Source organism: Capricornis sumatraensis, chromosome 23 (assembly GCF_032405125.1).
Source record: "Capricornis sumatraensis isolate serow.1 chromosome 23, serow.2, whole genome shotgun sequence".
Lineage (NCBI taxonomy): Eukaryota > Metazoa > Chordata > Mammalia > Artiodactyla > Bovidae > Capricornis > Capricornis sumatraensis.
In genome coordinates, this window is record NC_091091.1 from 10,348,410 (window position 1) to 10,366,259 (window position 17,850).

General features: G+C 36.1%; 1 protein-coding gene across 1 annotated transcript in view; it reads left to right on the top strand.

Moving 5' to 3' along the window:
• The window catches only part of PTEN (phosphatase and tensin homolog), a 98,964-nt gene that overhangs the window by 19,346 nt on the left and 61,768 nt on the right, over positions 1-17,850 (top strand). The window contains exon 2 of the mRNA XM_068961215.1: positions 9,712-9,796. Coding sequence (XP_068817316.1) covers positions 9,712-9,796 — 85 coding nt within the window. The remainder of the gene's footprint in view (positions 1-9,711; positions 9,797-17,850) is intronic.

Consider the following 17,850-nt stretch of genomic DNA (forward strand, 5'->3'; position numbering starts at 1 on the left):
AACATTTTTTATGTTAATAGGTACTTATTTTAAAAGCTATACAGGTTATATTTCATCAGGCTAAATATTGTGATTTGCTAAAGAGCACTACTGTAAGTATCTTTGTATAGTTTACCTTTTCCTTTGGTTTGTGTTTAGAGTGTAGTGTTAGAGTAGGAGTGCCAGAGTGAAAAGGTACAGCAGCTTCACAGCTCTGTGTTACAGCTTGCGAATTTCTTGCCAAGTGAACCAGTTTATAGGGTTGCTTCTAAGTGGAAGATTTACTAGCAGTTCTTAATATTACCTTTGAAGAATGTGATGTTTTCATTTACAAAGTGAGATATAAATTTATGTAGACTTTTGTGTCAAGAAGAGTTGGTATAGTATAAAAACATCAAAGAAAGTTGAGAGGTTTAAATTGCTTGGAGAAATAGAAAACTTAATAGTTCCTCAGTTATTTGGCTTTCTGGTTTCACAGTACTAGCAGAAAATTTAAAAGTGTTCAATGGAACCTAAAATTTATGCTAAAGTGAATTTAAGTTAATATATTGAAATTCCTTTTATAATTTGTTTATGAAGACACTGTATTGAGTTGCCTTGTAATGAGACATTTAAACTAAAAAAAAAAAAACAGGACATTTCTAACTTACGCAACTTCAAATAGTTACAGCCCCTGTAGACCCCTTTGCAGTTTTATAATTTAAAGATATTTCCTCATATCTCATCTGATCTTTGAAACAACCAGTGAAGAAATTGCAGCAAGTCTTACTATTTTATAGAGAAACAAAAGTATTTGAGGTTCAGAGATTCAGTAACTTAACCTGAAGTCTAGGCTTAAGTTGCAAAGCTAAGGATAGAATTCTGGTATTCTATATTAAAAAACAGTATACACTTAAGTGCTTAGAACAGGGCCTTTCACCTAGAAAATATTTCCAGTGTTCTGTTCATTTCTCCTTAATTCTTAAAATTCCCATCTTTTAGACCATTCTTTCTCATTACTTCTGTAGCTCATGCTTTTGTACCTCTGTGCCCTTTTCAGTTTAGAAAATAAAATTTTAGGCTGCATTAATTTGGTTTGTAGAGAGATGATTATATGATATATATTAGGGCAGATGTTCTTAAATAATAAATAATTAACACTTTATCAACTGGGAAATTCAAGCACCTTCTATTTCTGCTTTCCTCCCAATGGGAATCATCAGTTTAGAAATGAGATCCAAACATTTAACACACTTTTTAAGGAAAAAAAATTCTAGTAAGAAATATAAAATCTTTTATTAAATGAGAAGGTCATAGAAGTCTATGAGCATGGCTGGTATTTAAAGCATAATTGATTATAAAAGTTGATAACGTGGATATAACTGTGACATATTTGGAAAGTATTTGTTAAATTTAAACCTGTTAAAATTTGTTGAAAGGAATGTAAAGCTGATGTAACTAATGAATCAGTGGCTGAATTTTTCTTCTCACCTGAGCCTTAAGTGCCTGTGAGTTGAAAGCACTCCCAGATAGCCGAGAAAAGCTCCAGATATTCCTAGAAAATGAAATTAAATGGTGAAGTTCTGGTATTTGCTAACTTGTTTTTGATTGTTGTCTTGTTAGTCTGACTTGATTCCTTTACTCCTGCTGCCAGTTTAGCTCAATGTTCCTTTTGTGATCTGGGCAACTTCAGATTTGCTCTGGATACTCTTTGATAGTCTCCAAATCTATATGTCACTTTTATTTGACCTGTCATGTTCCATGTATGGGATAGTTTCTAGCTTCATATTGCACACCTTTCAGTTAACTAGATTCTGAAAACAACTTTTATGTGACTTATGGAAATAATTTTCCTAGAAATAACTATAGCAGGAAAAATAAGGAGTCAGTGATTTATAACTCAAGACTGCATTTCAGTCTGTAAGTTGTAAAGGGACAAGCATGTCTATTGATCTGTGCTATATGGAGCACTACAGAGAAACTTCCAGAACTGCTTTACTGTTGGTAATTATGCTTCAAATAAGATGCAGCTTTTGTGTCGGGAACACATTGTTGTAAAAGAAGGCTCAGGGGGCCTGTTTTTCCCTCCCTTACCATTTTAATAAAATATGCAATAGAATGGAAAGTAGTGAAACAGAAAATCTTAGGGAGCTATATTTGGTTGTTATCCTCTATTTGAAAATTCAAGGTAAATTTACCGTATGAACCCCATTAATTTAGGCTCAAATAAACTTCTGAGGTAAGGTAGACTCATGAGATCTCAGCCCACGTGTTTTAGAGCTTTTTGTAGTTGTTCATTTATTTATTATCTATTTTTGGCAGTGCTGGGTCTTCATCGCCGTGGGAGCTTCTCTTGGTGGTGGCTCCTCTCATTGTGGAGCACGCTCTCTAGGGCGCGCAGGCTTCAGTACCTGCAGTTCCTGGGCTCAGAGCACAGGCTCAGTAGTTCTGGCACACGGGCTTAGTTGCTCTACAGCCTGTGGGATCTTCCCGGACCGGGGGTCGAACCTGTGTCTCCTGCATTGGCAAGTGGATTCTTTACCACTGAGCCACCAGAAGCCCCCACAAGTTTTCTTTTAGAAGACGTTTTGTTAATTAGAGGTAACTTGGAACATATTTTTAGTTTTTTCAGTTATGCTTGGATGCTTAGAACAGCCAATAAAAAATTGTTTAGCTTTTATCATAGCCACATTGTAAGGATAATAGGTCAGTTATGGGTTGAATCAACTTCTGTGGACGTTATTTTAAAAATTATTATATTTTAAAACTTAAGTTTTTTTCTTTGGGACAGTATTCTGTGATGTGAGAAGGATTGTTGCAGCACTTGACTCAAATATGCTATACTGTGTATAATTATCAGAACTCATAAACCAGCCACTTAAAATCTGTGTATTTAATTGTATTAAGTTATACCTCTATTATGGAGAAAGAAATGGCAACCCACTCCAGTATTCTTGCCTGGAGAATCCCATGGACAGAGGAGCTTGGTGGGCTACAGTCCACGGGTCGCAGAGTTGGTCACGACTGAGCAACTTCACATACCTCTATTAAAGTGAAACAAAACAAATTTGACATGTTTGTTTGAGGGAGGGGGAGTGGGGTGGAGACTACCAGTGTTTATCAGATCTCCTGTAGCTGTGGTGGCGTTCATCCTGGGCAAGAGAGGACCATGTATGCATTTCTTACCTGTCTCCTTATTTCATGTGCAGTAGCCACTGCTGCAGGGAATAAAGGCTTTTAACCCCTTTTGGAGTTACATTTTGCATATGTTCTTCAGTTAAATAAAAAAGCAATATACTAAAGATTTTATAAAGAGTTAAAGTTTCTGTTAGGCTTTAATGTTCTTTAGAAGGGTTAGGTTATTCAGCAAGTCAGTGTCATTGGAAAACAACTGAACAGTTAGAGTGGGCTCCTAAGATCTAGTATTATACCATTTGTTCAGTTGATAGACAAACATCATTATGTTCTAGGCATTGTTCATATATTAAATCATTTAATCCTTAAAACCCTATATGATGGGTACTTTTATTAGCCCCTTCTACTTATTATTATATCCAGTAATTGCAAGTTAAGTCTATTCTAATATTTCCTCCCTTGGTTATTCCTGTTTGGTTGAAATCATCTAAAAATGTATGTCATAAAAATTTTAACGGGAAGCAAAAAAGTTGTATGTAAGAAAGATTTTATTTTATACAATTCTTGGCTTAAGAAATGTTTGCCTCAAAATTGAGTAGTCATTAGTTGCTAACATCAGTTTTGAAAATACTAGTAGATTTTTCTGTTGTCTTTTAGAAGTTTTTTAATGTTTGATTAGTAAATTGCTTCCATTTGAAGTTACATACATAATGGGTTTGAATTGTAGCTTAACTACTGATGGCTTTGGGACCATTCATTTTGATCCACAGTTTCATCATCTGTAGACTTTCCTTGTGGCTCAGCTGGTAAAGAATCCGTCTGCAATGTGGGAGATCTGGGTTCGATTCCTGGGTTGGGAAGATCCCCTGGAGAAGGGGAAAGTTCTGGCCTGGAGAATTCCATGGACTGTATAGTCCTTGGGCTTGCAAAGAGTCAGACACAACTGAGTAACTTTCACTGTCATCATCTGTGAAGTAACGTTACTTCAAAGGATTGTTAGGATTAAATGAGAATGTATTTGGCATACTGTCTGGGACATGGTCTCTGTTTTTCTAATTTATGATGGATGCCAAAGTATTGGGTAAAATTTCAGACTGTATGAATAAGGAAGGTGTAAGTGAGGAAAATGAAACTTTAAGAAGGCTTGATTCCTCAGTTCTGTTAAAGGAAGAGTTGGATTGTTGCTCAGTAAGAGATTGCAGAGCCATGGGTTGTTGCTCTGCTAGAAACTCCCCTGTTGATCCTGGCCTTTGACTCCTTATCTGTCTGATTGACTTGAACTTCCTGTCACAGCATCCTTAAACCGAGACCTAATCTTAGTCAGTCCTGCCACCTTCTGCATAAAGCTTTGTGTGTGAGCTGTACTGGACTGCTCGCTTTTTCTGAATATTTTCTGTGTTGGGTTGGCCAAAAAGTTCTTTTGAGTTTTTCCGTAGATGGTATGGAAAAACCTGAATGAACTTTTTGACCAACCCAGTATTTCCATGTATCTGTTCTACCCTCTTTTTAGAATGTTGTAATTGCTTTTGTTTCTTCTTTTGTCTGATGTATGCCTTATTTCTTAAGGATTTCTAACATATTACCTATTTTATCTCTACCTCTGCAGAATTAATCCTTCTTTGTCTTGCTCTTAAAACGTCTTGATCTTATGTATATATAATGGGGCCTTTGGCATAGTTGTAGGTTTGTGTGTCTGTCTTCCTTGATAGAATAGGAACTCCTAGAGTGTGGTGGAGAAGGCAATAGCACCCCACTCCAGTCTTCTTGCCTGGAAAATCCCATGGACTGAGGAGCCTGGTGGGCTGCCATCTATGGGGTCACACAGAGTCGGACACGACTGAAGCGACTTAGCAGCAGCAGCAGAGTGTGGTAGTCTTTGCTTACTTAGACTTATGTTCTCAGTGTCCCATGCACAATGTTCAGTATGTGAATGTTCAGTGTGTGTTTGGATAATTGAGTAAAGGAGGGAGCCGATGAGTATCCCCATTCATGTGTAGTTACTGACAAGTATTTTTCTTAAGTAAGTAAACCAAGCCCTTTGCAACCTTATTTACTTTATTTGTTAATATTCATAGTAGAAGGATAAATCTAAATTTAGTCTTTGTTAAAATGACTGCATTTCAAGGGGCTTTATATTTCTGTGCTTTTTTAAAAAATTTATTGATGTGCAGTTGATTTACAGTGTTTCAGGAGTACAGCAGAGTAATTCAATTATGTATGTATGTACACATACATATATGTATATATTCTTTTTCAGGTTCTTTTCCATTATAGGATATTCAAGATGAATATGATTCCCTGTGCTGTTCAGTAGGTCCTTGTTGATTATCTGTTTTGTATATAGTAGTGTGTATGTATAAACCCTAAATTCCTAATTTATCCCTTCCCTCACTTATATGCTTTCCTGTAAGGGTGGAAGCTTACTAGCATTCCCACTGAAATTAATGGTTAGGTCAGGTAAGTTTGTTAGTAGTAATAAAACTTTTTTACATAAAAAATTTCTGTTGCATTGCTCAGAAAACCTTGGCATAATTTCAATTTATATTTTTTAGTAAAATGTGTTTATAATTATTTAGTTAGAAATTCCAGATTTGTGGTAGTTGCCACTGCTTGCTGTTCCCTACTGCTGCCTCATTTGTTTTTTCTGTTAATTTCCATTTTCTTATGTTTGTATTCTATAAGACAGTTAAAAAGTAAAGATTATTCATGTTCAGGAATTGTAGTGCTTCAGGCTTGATTTGAGCCTCTTGTCTCTTCATTTTTTTTTTTTTTTTTTTGGTGAGTGGACACCTAAAACATTTTGGTAATTAGGAATTACATTTTTAGGTAGGGCTGCTTTCTTATGTGAGAATGATAGATGATGGCTAATATTTGTGATGTTAAAAATGATCCTAATGGAACCCTTTGAGGTTGAGGGTGAATTTGTGTATTCTTCAAAAATTATCCCTGGCCTATATACTTTTTTTATTATTATTTTTTAAGAAATTCAGCTTTTTAAAAAATTACATACAAAGTTGATTGTAAGTCATACAGGGCAAGACTATTTTGTTACGACACTTAGGAAATAGATTTGGAGATAATTATAAAACAGTTTTTTAAACCTGTTATAGAAACAGTATAGGTGATCATATTAAAACAAGCAAAAATGAGAAAAACTATATATTGCTACTGCTGCTGCTAAGTTGCTTCAGTTTCGTCCGACTCTGTGCGACCCCATAGGTGGCAGCCAGTCAGGCTCCCCCGTCCCTGGGATTCTCCAGGCAAGAACACTGGAGTGGGTTGCCATTTCCTTCTCCAATGCATGAAAGTGAAAAGTGAAAGGGAAGTCGCTTAGTCATGTCACACTCTTAGTGACCCCATGGACTGAGGCCCACCAGGCTCCTCCATCCACAGGATTTTCCAGGCAAGAGTAGAGTGGGGTGCCATTGCCTTCTCCAGTATTCCTACTCCCTAGATATTATTACCTTCAGTACTTTAGTTTGTAATCTTTCTGTCTACATATTTTAGTTATACTAGTATGCTGTATATGTTTTCTTTTATTAAAATAGTATCACATTGTACCTTCTCTTTTGAAACCTTTTTTTTTTCCAGTCAGTAATGTCTACTTTTCCATTTCTGTAAATTTTTATCTCAGCCAATACTTAGATCATATTTAAAATTTCTCTAGTTGGTTCAAAAATATCCTTAATGGCTGGTTGCTCTGAAACAGTAACCAGAACAGGATTATACCAGTGAACTTGACTTTTAGAACCCTAAGTCTTTCTAAACCAAGGGCAGATACCCATTTCTCCTCTCTTCAGCTGTGAAATGATGCTTGACTTTTTTTAAAAAAGATAATTTGAAAGATACTGAGTCACGTCCTACAGACTTTTTGAATTGTCCAGTTTATACACATAATGTCATTTAGCTTGTTCTATCTCATATCTGTAAGTTGGAATTTATATGTAAGTGCTTCGTGGATTCTCAGATTGAGGATAATCCGGCTCTCATAGATGATGCTGTGTCCATCAGATTGCATCACATCAAAAGTTATGTGATCTCAGCTTAACTTGCTTGGTGATGCTGAGACTGACCACTGAAATTGGGTGATGACAGTCTTTTCTGTGCATTATTCAATTATGTGTGTCTTCTTACATTAGAAGATATATTATGTGGTGTTTTCTTACATTAGAAGATATATTGTGTGGTATCACTTTGCTTCTGTTAGAAAGTTCAGTTCCTTATTATCCACTCACCTATTGATTTAGTACCATTTGTTGATCCTTGCCTAAGTTAGTAATTTTATTAGGGCTTTCAAAGTTTGATTTTTCTGATTCTAACTGATTTTTCTAAAATTTTTGTTTTTATTAACTGGTGTTTTCTGTTGTGTTTGCTTTATGAAATGGAGCTATTGAGTTGCCCTGAAATAGAGTTCCTACAGGAAAAGTAGGATAAATGCTTTATCTCCCACTTTACCAATTTCAAAGTAAAGAAAGTAACTATTCCAGTAGACACATAGCAAAGCTTAAAAGTGAAAATAATTTTTTGTTTTGTTATAACTTTTTCTATATTGAGTATCTTTATAGACTCGGGGATTTATTTCCATTTTATTCAGGGTTCTTTGACTTACTACCATTTACATTTTTCCTCTGATGCTCAGTTTGTCACAAATTTAGCCATGCTTCATGCTAGCTCCTATGTCTGTTTGATATAGGCCACTAATGTATGTATGCTTTCCCTGCCCCCAGATGTGATGCCAACTGTTTTTTCAAGGAGTTGATACCTTTTAGTGTAGTATGATATTAAAGATGAAATCAGGGTTCTAGAAGTGTTTACTGCTGCTCAGGTGACATACTTTTAGGCTGTTTCTTTGGAAAGACCTAAACAATGTAAATGTCTGCAAGCATGAGTTCATATTAATATTTTCAGTTATTACTTGATTTCTTGATTTTATAATGTTATCTCTTTTACAGTAATAATCACAAACCTTCAAGTCGTTAACATAACTTCATTGATTTTTTCCTATAATATAAAGGAAAAGTTTGGAAGATATTAATACTGATGTCATTAGAAATTACTGGAAAGGTTTAAAATTTCTTTGTAGCTCTTTTTTCTTAGAAAACTTCCTGCCCAGAAATACAGTAAAATTACAGTGTCTAGAGAACCCTTGAAATAAATCCTTTCTCCTGGTTACCAATTTGATATTTAATCAGATTTGTTTCAGTGTGTGCTTGCCTCCTCCTCCTCCTTTCTATGAAGCAGCCATTTTTATTAGTCTCTCAGTTATCTTTATGTGTGTTGGAGCATTCCAGTTCAGGCAAATATATGTGTAAAAAATTAGTTTATAAAGTATTTCTTTTAGACAAAGGTGGCATACTATATACTCTGTTATGCACATTTTTTTCCTTAAAATATTTTGTAGATCTGTCCAAGCAGTACTAATAATTATATAGAACATAAAATTAATAGGTAATCTTTTCTTAAATTACAATATCAAAATGAAAGGTTTTAGTAATGTTATTTTGGATTGAAAATAATACTGAAATAAGCTCACTAATGTGAATGCAGCAGAAATTAAAAAGATCTCTAAAAAGGCACTGAATTTGATGAATTTTGTATTGTATTTGGAAGATAAATGGGTCCAATAGGTGAGCATAGAGCTTTGGAGATAGTCTTGAGTGGTTTAAACCAGTTAAGATTGGCTGGTTTGAAACATCTTTGTCAGAAAATCATGAGATTAGAGAGAATTGATGGAGCTCAAGAAATGAGAGCCAGTCTGATGGACAAAGTCCTCAGATATGTGGATAATCTCTGCTGCTTTATAGTTTTATATAAGTTTTTCTTGAGTGTAGAAGTTTGTTTTATGCAGCTGTTGTATATAAGTTAATAGAATGGGCACGCTAAGTATTTATTACCTTGTTTGGATATGAGATTAAGTTTCTACCTCAGTTCAGTATTATCATCATAAATACCAAGGGTTAAGATAGATCATTGTGGTTTTCTCAACCTCCTCACCATGTAGAATAGGAAATTGAAGTCTAAAAAGGGTCAGTTGTGCAATTTATGCATCTGATTAGAGGAATAACTTGTTCTTAAATCTAATTTTCTAACTCTTAACTGTGTCTACTTTTCTCTGAAAAAGCAGAAATTGTGCAGCTGTTTCTTGTTTTGTTTTTGATTTTTTGATTTTGTCTGGATATTTTAGTGTTGTAAATATGAAAGTACCTTTTACCTTAGATGCATTCTAAACATACTGAGTAAGATTTAATAATCACTGTCGTATGATTGTGTGTTAGTTGCTCAGTCGTGTCTGACTCTTTGGGACCCCATGGACCATAGCCCACCAGCCTCCTCCATTGATGGGATTTTCCAGGCCAGAATACTGGAGTGGGTTGCCATTGATATTTTTTGGGATCAGTGTATTTACCTGTATTTCTTAATTACTCATGATGGCTTATAAATAAATACATTTGACAGCCTTATTATTAACATGGTTTGTAGTGGGGAAAGCTTTTTATAATCAGCTAATGTTTTAAAACATTTACATGAGGTTTGCATTGTGTATTTCAGTAAGCTAATGTTTTAAAATGTGTACATGTGGTTTACATTGTTGCATGTTTCCTTAACTTAAGCACTCAGATATTTATCCAAACATTATTGCTATGGGGTTTCCTGCAGAAAGACTTGAAGGCGTGTACAGGAACAATATAGACGATGTAGTCAGGTAAGAGCTTTTAACTTTCCGTTTCAAATATTGATGTATATTCATGTTGTATTTTCATTTAGGAAAATTTCTAAACCACAGAAAAAGATGTACTTTTTGATGTTGAGTTTATTTTTATCACGTTGATGATCTATAACTGCTTTGTTTATTTTGCTTCATGTACCTACTCGGTGTCAGTGGGATAAAACTCATTAGATAAGAACTGACCTTTTACATAATCAGGTATATGTGTTATGATTTCCTGGACTCCATAAAATGCCCCTTACCAGTTTAATATCTGGGTTCCATTGCACTATTTTTGTCTTTTATTTCACAATTGGGTATTAGCCTTAAAATCCTTGAGTGGATTTATTCACTTAATTTTATGCTAAGGTATACATAAATGATGTAATTTTACGTAGAACAGTTTATAAAGGGGCATGAATGTACAGAGGACCTGGAGAAGTATTTAGTGCAGGGGATCTGGAAAGGAATCTGTTAGACACCAAAGCCTAGGTGTCTGCTTTTCAGGTTTGCATCGTTTTTAAGAGGAATAATCATTCGTATCTGAGCAATAGTTCTCAAGGCTCATTTAAATAACCTTAAATACATTTATGACCTAAGAGTACATAATATATTTTATGAAAGAAGGAATTTGTGTCTGCTTTGTAAATAGTCAATATGTTTTCTAATTTCAGAACAAAAAATTTGTGTATAAATAAACTGTAAAATGTCAGTAGAAGTGTAATTGGCTTTTAAAAGTATAAATTTTCTATCATCCCGTGTACCCTCTTTCAGAAGTATCCTTTTTGGAGACTTTCCAGTTTAAGTATGTGGTGGTTATGAGAAGTAAATGTTACAATGGGCAGGAAAGCACTTTGTAAAGCATTATGCAGATACAGGATTCTTTTAAAATAGTTGTCTTAATATTTAAACTATCTATATACTCTTATATGAACCAACCATAGTTTTTTTCAGTGGTTAATTTTTAGCAATTTGCTTTGAACCAAAGTCTGTTTACATTTTTGCAGTATTGAGTTGTACCCAGTTGGGTTTTTGTAATGCTTCTATTGTGTTCAGAATTAAACTTCAGTATCGACAGAAAAACTCCCAGACTACTTTGTGGTTGGTACATGAGGCTGTCAGAGGAATGATTTAAGAGCCTGCGATTAAGAAATGAGTTTGCCTTCTAGTAGTTGGGCAGGACACAGTGGAGGAATGGGAGCAACAGCTTGATATGGCTTAGTCAATGTTAATACCAATCTACAGAAATACAGTGAATGATAGAAAAAAGATTAAGAGAAGTAAATTTTGACTCGAGAGATGGAGAATCTTGGAAACGAGCAGTGCTGTCATGAAACATGTTTGCTGTTACGGTGAAGGAGTAGTTTTATCAGGCCTCTTTGTGGCCTAGAAGAATCATTTCTAAAGTCGATCTACTTAACATTACTGTAATTCTGCATTCAACCAACTACTAATTCAAACAAGTCAGATTGATACTCATACATAAAAAGAAAATGAATACTCTTGAGTAGAGAATACATTTTCCAGTCACTGTAAGAATATCCTTTTGATAAATTAATTTTATGTGCTAATTTCTACATTGTTCTCTTCTGAATGTGAATTTGTCTCTTCTGACTGTGGATTAATGCTGAGGCTGATTGGTCATCTTTCCGGTTACTGATAAGTCCAGTTTCTGGTTCTGTGTGTGTGATTTTCATATGATCATCAGATCTTTGGTGGTGGTGTATTGTTTTGTCACCACGACATGTTTGACCGATGGACTGCAGCATACCAGGCTTCCCTGTCCACCATCTCCCAGAGTTTGTTCAAATTCATGTCCATGGGGTCAGTGATACTACTTAACCATCTCATCCTCTGCCCACTTCTCCTCCTGCCTTCAGTCTTTCCCAGTAACAGGGTCTTTCCCAGTGAGCCAACTCTTCACGTCAGGTAGCCAAGTACTGGAGCTTCAGCTTCAGCATCAGTACTCCAGTGAATATTCAGGGTTGATTTCCTTTAGGATTGACTGGTTTGATCTCCTTGAAGTCCAAGGGAGTCTCAAGAGTCTTCTCCAACAACACAGTTCAAAAGCATCAGTTCTTTGGCACTCAACCTTCTTTATGGTCCAACTCTCACATCCATACATGACCACTGGAAAAACCACAGCTTTGACTATACAGACCTTTCTCGGCAAAATGATGTCTTTGCTTTTGAATACACTGTTTAGGTTTCTCATAGCTTTCCTTCCAAAGAGCGAGCGTCTTTTAATTTCATGGCTGCAGTCACTGTCCATAGTGATTTTGGAGCCCAAGACAGTAAAATCTGTCACTGCTTCCACATTTTTCCTTTCTATTTGCCATGAAGTGATGGGACTGGATGCCATGATCTTAGTTCCCCCCCCCCCCAGTTTCTTTATTATTTCTAAAACAAAAAATAGAGAAGTTATAAATCTTCAAATAATCTCTTAGTTTTTTGAATGTTGAGTTTTAAGCCAGCTCTTTCACTCTCATCAAGAGTCTCTTTAGTTCCTCTTTGCTTTCAGCCATTAGGGTGGTACCATCTGCATATCTGAGGTTGTTGATATTTCTCCCCACAATCTTGATTTTAGTTTGTGATTGATCCAGTCCAGCGTTTTGCATGATATACTCTGCATATAAGTTAAATTAACAATATACAGCCTTGTCATACTCCTTTCCCAATTTTGAACCGGCCTGTTGTTCCATATAAGGTTCTAATGGTTGCTCCTTGACAACAGGTTTACCTTCTTTACAACAGGTAAACCTTTCAGGAGACAGGTAAGGTGTTCTGGTATTCCCATCTCTTTAAGAACTTTCTGCAGTTTGTTGTGATCCACACAAAGGCTTTAATGTAGTCAATGAATCAGAAGTATATGTTTCTCTGGAATTCTCTTGATTTTTCTATGATCCAGCGAATGTTGGCAATTTGATCTCTGGTTCCTCTGCCTTTTCTAAACCCAGCTTATACATCTGGAAGTTCTTGGCTCACATACCACTGAAGCCTAGCTTGAATGATTTTGACCGTAACCTCACTAGCATGTGAAATGAGCAAAATTGTATGATGGTTTGAACATTTTTTGGCATTGCTTTTTATTGGAATTGGAATGAAAACTGTTCTTTTCCAGTCCTGTGGCCACTGCTGAGTTTTCCAAATTTGCTGTCAGATTTAGTGCAGCACTTTAATAGCATCATCTTTTAGGATTTGAAATAGTTCTGCTGGAATTTGTTTGTAGTAATGCTTCCTAGGCCCACTTAACTTCACATTCCAGAATATCTGGCTCTGGATGAGTGTCCATACCATCATGGTTATCCAGATCAGTAAGACATTTTTGGTATAGTTCTTCTGTGTATTCTTTACACCTCTTCTTAATCTCTTCTGCTTCTGTTGTCCTTGAAATGTTCCCTTGATCTCTCCATTTTCTTGAAGAGATCTCTAGTCTTTCCCATTCTATTGTTTTTCTCTACTTCTTTGCAGTGTTCATTTAAGAAACCCTCCTTTTCTCTCTTTGCTATTCTATGAAACTCTGTGTTCAGTTGGATATAACTTTCCTTTCTACCTTGCTTTTCACTTCTCTTTCCTTAGCTATTTGTAAAACCTCCTCAGACAACCTTCTTGCATTTCTTTTCATTTGGGATGGTTTTAGTCACTGACTCCTATACAATGTTAAGTTATAATAACTCCATCAAGAAAATACTGTGCTGGGAAGTATTTTGATCTGTCATCTTCTGACTTCAGAAACCTTTGCCTTTATGCCTCTGAATTAAGATTCATATACATTTGGCTTGTAATCAGGAACAGCGGTTGAGGTTTATTCTGTCTCCTTTAATGGATCTAATTTATTTTATCTAGCTTTTAACTTTTTCAGATGTCACTCTTAGAAAAAGGTTGCTGCTAAGTCACTTCAGTCGTGTCCGACTCTGTGCGACCCCATAGACGACAGCCCACCAGGCTCCCCCGTCCCTGGGATTCTCCAGGCAAGAACACTGGAGTGGGTTGCCATTTCCTTCTCCAATGCATGAAAGTGAAAAGTGAAAGGGAAGTTGCTCAGTCGTGTCTGACTCTTAGCAACCCCACGGTCTGCAGCCTACCAGGCTCCGCCCATGGGATTTTCCAGGCAAAAGTGCTGGAGTGGGGTACCATTGCCTTCTCCATAGAAAAAGGTTAGCCAGTGGTTACTTTAGCCAACTGATCTGGTCACCAACTGGTCTTGTCACCCTAGTGAATAATGGTTGTAGCACATGAAAATGAAGAATCATCAACTGAAGATAATAACTACGCTGTACTTGTTTTGTTTTGTCTTTTTTTCCTGTTTTTTTGATCGATGGATAAATGGCCATAACGCTTTGCTGTTATCAGTTTACCCCTCCCCCCTTAGTTTATGAGAAAGGTGAACAGAGTGACCATGAAGGAAGTTGTGTCTTTTCCTATGAGCTAAAATGAAAATGAATAATTCGTAAGTAGTTTGTGTGTTAGGATTAACCTCTCTGTGGAAATAACTGTCTCTAGTACCTAGATAACTGATTTCCTTGAATGGCTTGTACAATATTGGAGTTCAGTTCGGTTGCTCAGTCGTGTCCCACTCTTTGCGACCCCATGAACCACTGCATGCCAGGCCTCCCTGTCCATCACCAACTCCCAGAGTTTATTCAAACCCATGTCCATTCAGTCGGTGATGCCATTCAACCATCTCTTCCTCTGTCGTCCCCTTCTCCTGCCCTCAGTCTTTCCCAGCATGAGGGTCTTTTCCAAGGAGTCAGCTCTTCGTATCAAGTGGCCAAAGTATTGGAGTTTCAGCTTCAACATCAGTCCTTCCAATGAACACCCAGGACTGATCTCCTTTAGGGTGGACTGGTTCGATCTCCTTGCAGACCAAGGGACTCTCAAGAGTCTTCTCCAACACCACAGTTCAAAAGCATCAGTTCTGCGCTCACCTTTCTTTATAGTCCAACTCTCACATCCATACATGACTACTGGAAAAACCACAGCTTTGACTGGGTGGAACTTTGTTGGCAAAGTAATATCTCTGCTTTTTAATATGCTGTCTAGGTTGGTCATAACTTTTCTTCCAAGGAGTAAGCATCTTTCAATTTTATGGCTGCAGTCACCATCTGCAGTGATTTTGGAGCCCCCCAAAATAGTAGTCACTGTTTCCATTGTTTTTCCATCTGTTTGTCATGAAGTGATGGGACCAGGTGCCATGATCTTAGTTTTCTGAAAGCTGAGTTTTAAGGCAACTTTTTCACTCTCCTCTTTCATTTTCATCAAGAGGCTCTTTAGTTCTTCTTTGCTTTCTGCCGTAAGGGTGGTGTCATTCTGCATATCTGAGGTTATTGATATTTTTCCTGGCAATCTTGACTCCAGCTTGTGCTTTATCCAGTCCAGCATTTCTCATGATGTTGGAGACACTAGTACTAATCACTAGTAGTGATTTTTTTTTTTTTATTCAAAGATGGTAACACCTCAGTGAAAAAATGTCTTTATTTTCTTACATCTTTTCTGTTAACAGTAAACTTTGGGATTTAGAAACCGGGATATCTAAAGAGTATTTACAGTTACCTTTTCGTCTTTAATCCCATGTGTTTCCTATGATTCCTATGATTTTTCCCCCCAAACAAGAAATATTGTTCAGAATTCAGACTTTGTTGTTGCTGTACATCATTGCTTTGAGTAAAACTCATATTCCAGATATCTTCATGCTTAAAGTATTAACTGTTTATGGATATAATTTGTTACAGCAATGTAAAATTTTATACTTGAGGTATTCAAATATTTAACTTCTCCTTTTGAGATTACCTCCTGGGATCAGGAATTAATGTAAAGAATAAGAGTGGAGGAAAAGTGAACCAAGTTGAAATTTTTTTTACTATCTTTACTGCAGGTGTTTTCTTTAATAAGCAGTTAGAATTGACAGGGCAAGACAGGGTCATTTCATAGAATGGAAATGGAAAAACGAACTCTTCCCAGATTGTTTTTTCTTCTTTTCATCTTAATGCTGCCTTCTCTCTCCTTTCTTTCTTGCCTCTAAAATTCTTGCTCTGACCAGCTGGTAATGTGAAGCAATGTTTTATTTGGGTGATTTATTGTTCTTTGATATGTTTATTAATCTTATTTCTCAGGTTAATATTGAAGTTATCTGTTAATAATTTATATGTTACCTGTATAAATCTAGGCAATCTTTAACAAATTGATGATGCTTCATATGTTTAGTAGACATAGTTTAAGAATTGTTCTGTATGTAATAAATCATAGAAGTGTAAATTTAATAGAGGTGAACTGGCTTTCTTACTGCAGAACCTTAATGTGCTATTATGCATTGTAATTCTCCCAAGAATGAAACTCTAATATGTTCCTTTCCTTTTTTTTCTTCTTTCCCTTTCTCTTCTCCTCTTTCCTTTGCCCTTTCTCTCTTTCTTTTCTTTTGTAGTATAGTAAATAACATTTCTCTCAATAGTGTTCCATGGAGCACAGTTTTGGAAATGTTGAAATGAAAAAGTTGTATATAACAATATTTTCCTCTTGTCTGTCATTAGGAAATAAATTACTTCCTCCTCTTTTATTGGAAAGATCAGCTTTTTCACCCGTGTGTAAGCAGCCATATTGCCGATTCAAAAGTCCATCTTCCCTTTTCTTGTTTTATACATTTTCTTCCTGAAGAAACTTTTCAAATATTTTTCTCTTAATTATATAATGATCTCTCAATCAACATTATGTTGATTTTCAATAAAAAAAGGACATGTTTGTTTTCTCAACATTACCATTATTGGTTATTCAGTTTAAAAAGGTTGAAAAGAGATTATTTATAGGAAAGCTTCAAAAATAATTTAGGAGGATATCAATTCCCTTCTCCCTTTCCAACAACTTTTGACTTCTTCCCTCATTGCCTGTCTGTTTCTTGCTTCCTTTTTTTCTTTATTCAGATGTAAATCACATAACATGAAACTGCCCACTTCATAGTGTACAGTTCAGGGACATTTAGTGTCTTCACAATGTTTTATAACCATCACCTCTGTCATGTTCTGAAACATTTTATCTCCCCAGAAGAAAACTCTGTCCCCAGAGACTCCTCCTGCTTCTTTTGTTAGTCTTTATTCTTTACAAATCGCAGAGCCATGATGGATTTGACAGTGATCAAATTATCTGTACCAATCTAATCTTTAATATTTTAATAATAGGTGACATTTATTTGCATTTATATATATGTATTACTGTTGTAAAAGCAGTTTGCATGTGTTCTCTTACTAAATTGCTACAGTAAACCTATCTCCATTTCATCGATGGTTTGAAAGAAGCTAACTTCCCCAAGTGCCACAGCTGGTAAGAACAGGCTGAGGATTGAGTCCAGGTCTGTCAGATTCCAAAGCTGATTTCCTTAATAACCATAAAATCTTGTATATCAGAGGACAAAAACTAGAAACTCCTGCTCATTTAGCCTGTTGATTTCCTTGTTTGGCCTAACACAGTGTTCTTCCCCACTCAGTGTGGGAAATCATCTAGGAAAGTCTTTTCTAGTATCATACTAGAACATTTCTCAAGGTTTTGAGTCTCTAGATTGAAAAGACCTACTAGTGCCAAGCACAATAAGTGAAAATAGGTCAATACCAGGCAAATTATTAAGAAGTTAAAAAAAAATATGAAGAAGAATGAGAATTTCTCAAAAGCTTTCAGGATCATTTAGAAAGGATTAGGAATGTGGCTTTTCCAGTGGTCATGTATGGATGTGAGAGTTGGACTATAAGGAAAGGTGAGCACAGAAGAATTGATCCTTTTGAACTGTGGTGTTAGAAAAGACTCTTGAGAGTCCCTTGGTCTACAAGGAGATCCAATCAGTCCATCCTAAAGGAGATAGTCCTGGGTGTTGATTGGAAGGACTGATGTTGAAGCTGAAACTCCAATACTTTGTCCACCTGATATGAAGAGCTGACTCCTTGGAAAAGACCCTGATGCTGGGAAAGATTGAGAGCAGGAGGAGAAGGGGACGACAGAGGACGAGATGGTTGGATGGCATCACCGACTCAATGGACATGTGTTTGGGTAGACTCTGGGAGTTGATGATG